Source organism: Frankliniella occidentalis, unplaced genomic scaffold (assembly GCF_000697945.3).
Source record: "Frankliniella occidentalis isolate FOCC.00 unplaced genomic scaffold, Focc_3.1 Scaffold1286, whole genome shotgun sequence".
NCBI classification, from domain to species: Eukaryota; Metazoa; Arthropoda; class Insecta; order Thysanoptera; family Thripidae; genus Frankliniella; species Frankliniella occidentalis.
This window is the reverse complement of record NW_026268390.1, coordinates 18,064-19,409: the sequence shown is the minus strand read 5'-3', so window position 1 is coordinate 19,409 and position 1,346 is coordinate 18,064. Positions and strand designations below refer to the sequence as shown.

General features: G+C 49.2%; 1 protein-coding gene across 1 annotated transcript in view; it reads left to right on the top strand.

Annotated features, from left to right (window-relative positions):
- The first annotated feature begins 676 nt into the window (after positions 1-676).
- The window catches only part of LOC127751834 (uncharacterized), a 15,254-nt gene continuing 14,584 nt past the window's right edge, over positions 677-1,346 (top strand). Inside the window, exon 1 of the mRNA XM_052275977.1 lies at positions 677-874. Coding sequence (XP_052131937.1) covers positions 701-874 — 174 coding nt within the window. The 5' untranslated portion in view covers positions 677-700. The remainder of the gene's footprint in view (positions 875-1,346) is intronic.

The following is a 1,346-nucleotide window of genomic DNA, read 5'->3' as shown; positions in this document are numbered from 1 at the left end:
CCTACCACTAAAATGACTACTGAAAAGTTACCTAGTTTATATTGAATAACCCGAGCAACAGCAGTGGAAATGGCAGGGTGAGATGGTTTGTATTACTCCTGGGGTCCCGGCAACGTGGCCCGCCCAACAGCTCGCTGACGTCTCGCGGGCCGCTGGCGCGCCACGCATGGAGCCTTATGGGCCAGTCTAGGGCTAGCAGACGAGACACCGGTGCATACCGAGGGCACCGGAGACGGGCGGCAGCCACCGTCGCCAGAGCGAGCCTAGCCGCCCAGTGACATCGTCTGTCTCTGTCGCACTCACTGACGCGTGCATAAGTTCGTCTCTCTCTCCTCACTCTTGACTCGCCCGGGCCGGCTGGTGGGCGGGGTGCGTCAAGCGCCGGCTGGGTTGTCCAGCTCGAGGCAGCAGCTAACACCTACACGGACGCTTCCGAGTAACAATCAGACAGAGTGCGAAAGCGCATACTGGCCCAACGCCAAAAGTTAGCCGGGACCCCTGTTATTACTCATAATCCAACAAATAGTATGATAAAGCCACTGGGTAACTTTGCTCTTCTTCTCAGTACCCAATACAAAAGCATAATTCCCATCGCTGGATTTCTCATTCCGTCCTAGCGCATTTACTGGATGACAACAGCCCGGTGATTCGTCGGTACCCTACCTTGACCGATCTCTGTCTTTTCGTCGTTTAGGTAGAAATGGCACTTGCATCTTGGTCATCCCGCGGGGGCTGGAAGGACAACGCCCACATTTTGAAGTTTAAGAAGATTTGCTCTACCGGGAGAACGTACTTGCCAGTCGTCTGGGGTAACATAATGGACGCCGTATATGATGAAAACAACAAAACAAGAAAGTTCTGCCCATTCCCACCGGTCTGTACCTGTACTTTCACCAACAAATAACTTTGGGCAAGGTCTATTACGGGAGAGTGAAGTCGATGTTTACTGTCGAAAAGTGACTAAGACGTTTGCCTCGGCTAGGTACTCTCAACAAGTTTTTAAGATGCTCCCTTGTGTTCAAACTTAAAAGTAGTACGTGCGATGCGGTCTGGCTAACTGACGTGAGACACAGACAGCCAAAATGTTTCTATTAGACATAATCCATATTTATGTAACTGCAATGGAGTTTTCAATTTTGTTGGTCTCACAAAAGAAATTCCTCTCAAAGTCAGTACAAATGCAGCGCGGCCATTAAGGTCACCTTGCCATTCGTACTATAGTTGAGTTGGTTAACCAACTAACGTTAGTATACTACCGATCAAAATTAGCGGCACACTTTCTCGATTGTGCATATTTTTTACGTTTTTCGAGCTAGAAAACTACGCAAGAAGGTTTCATCAACGTT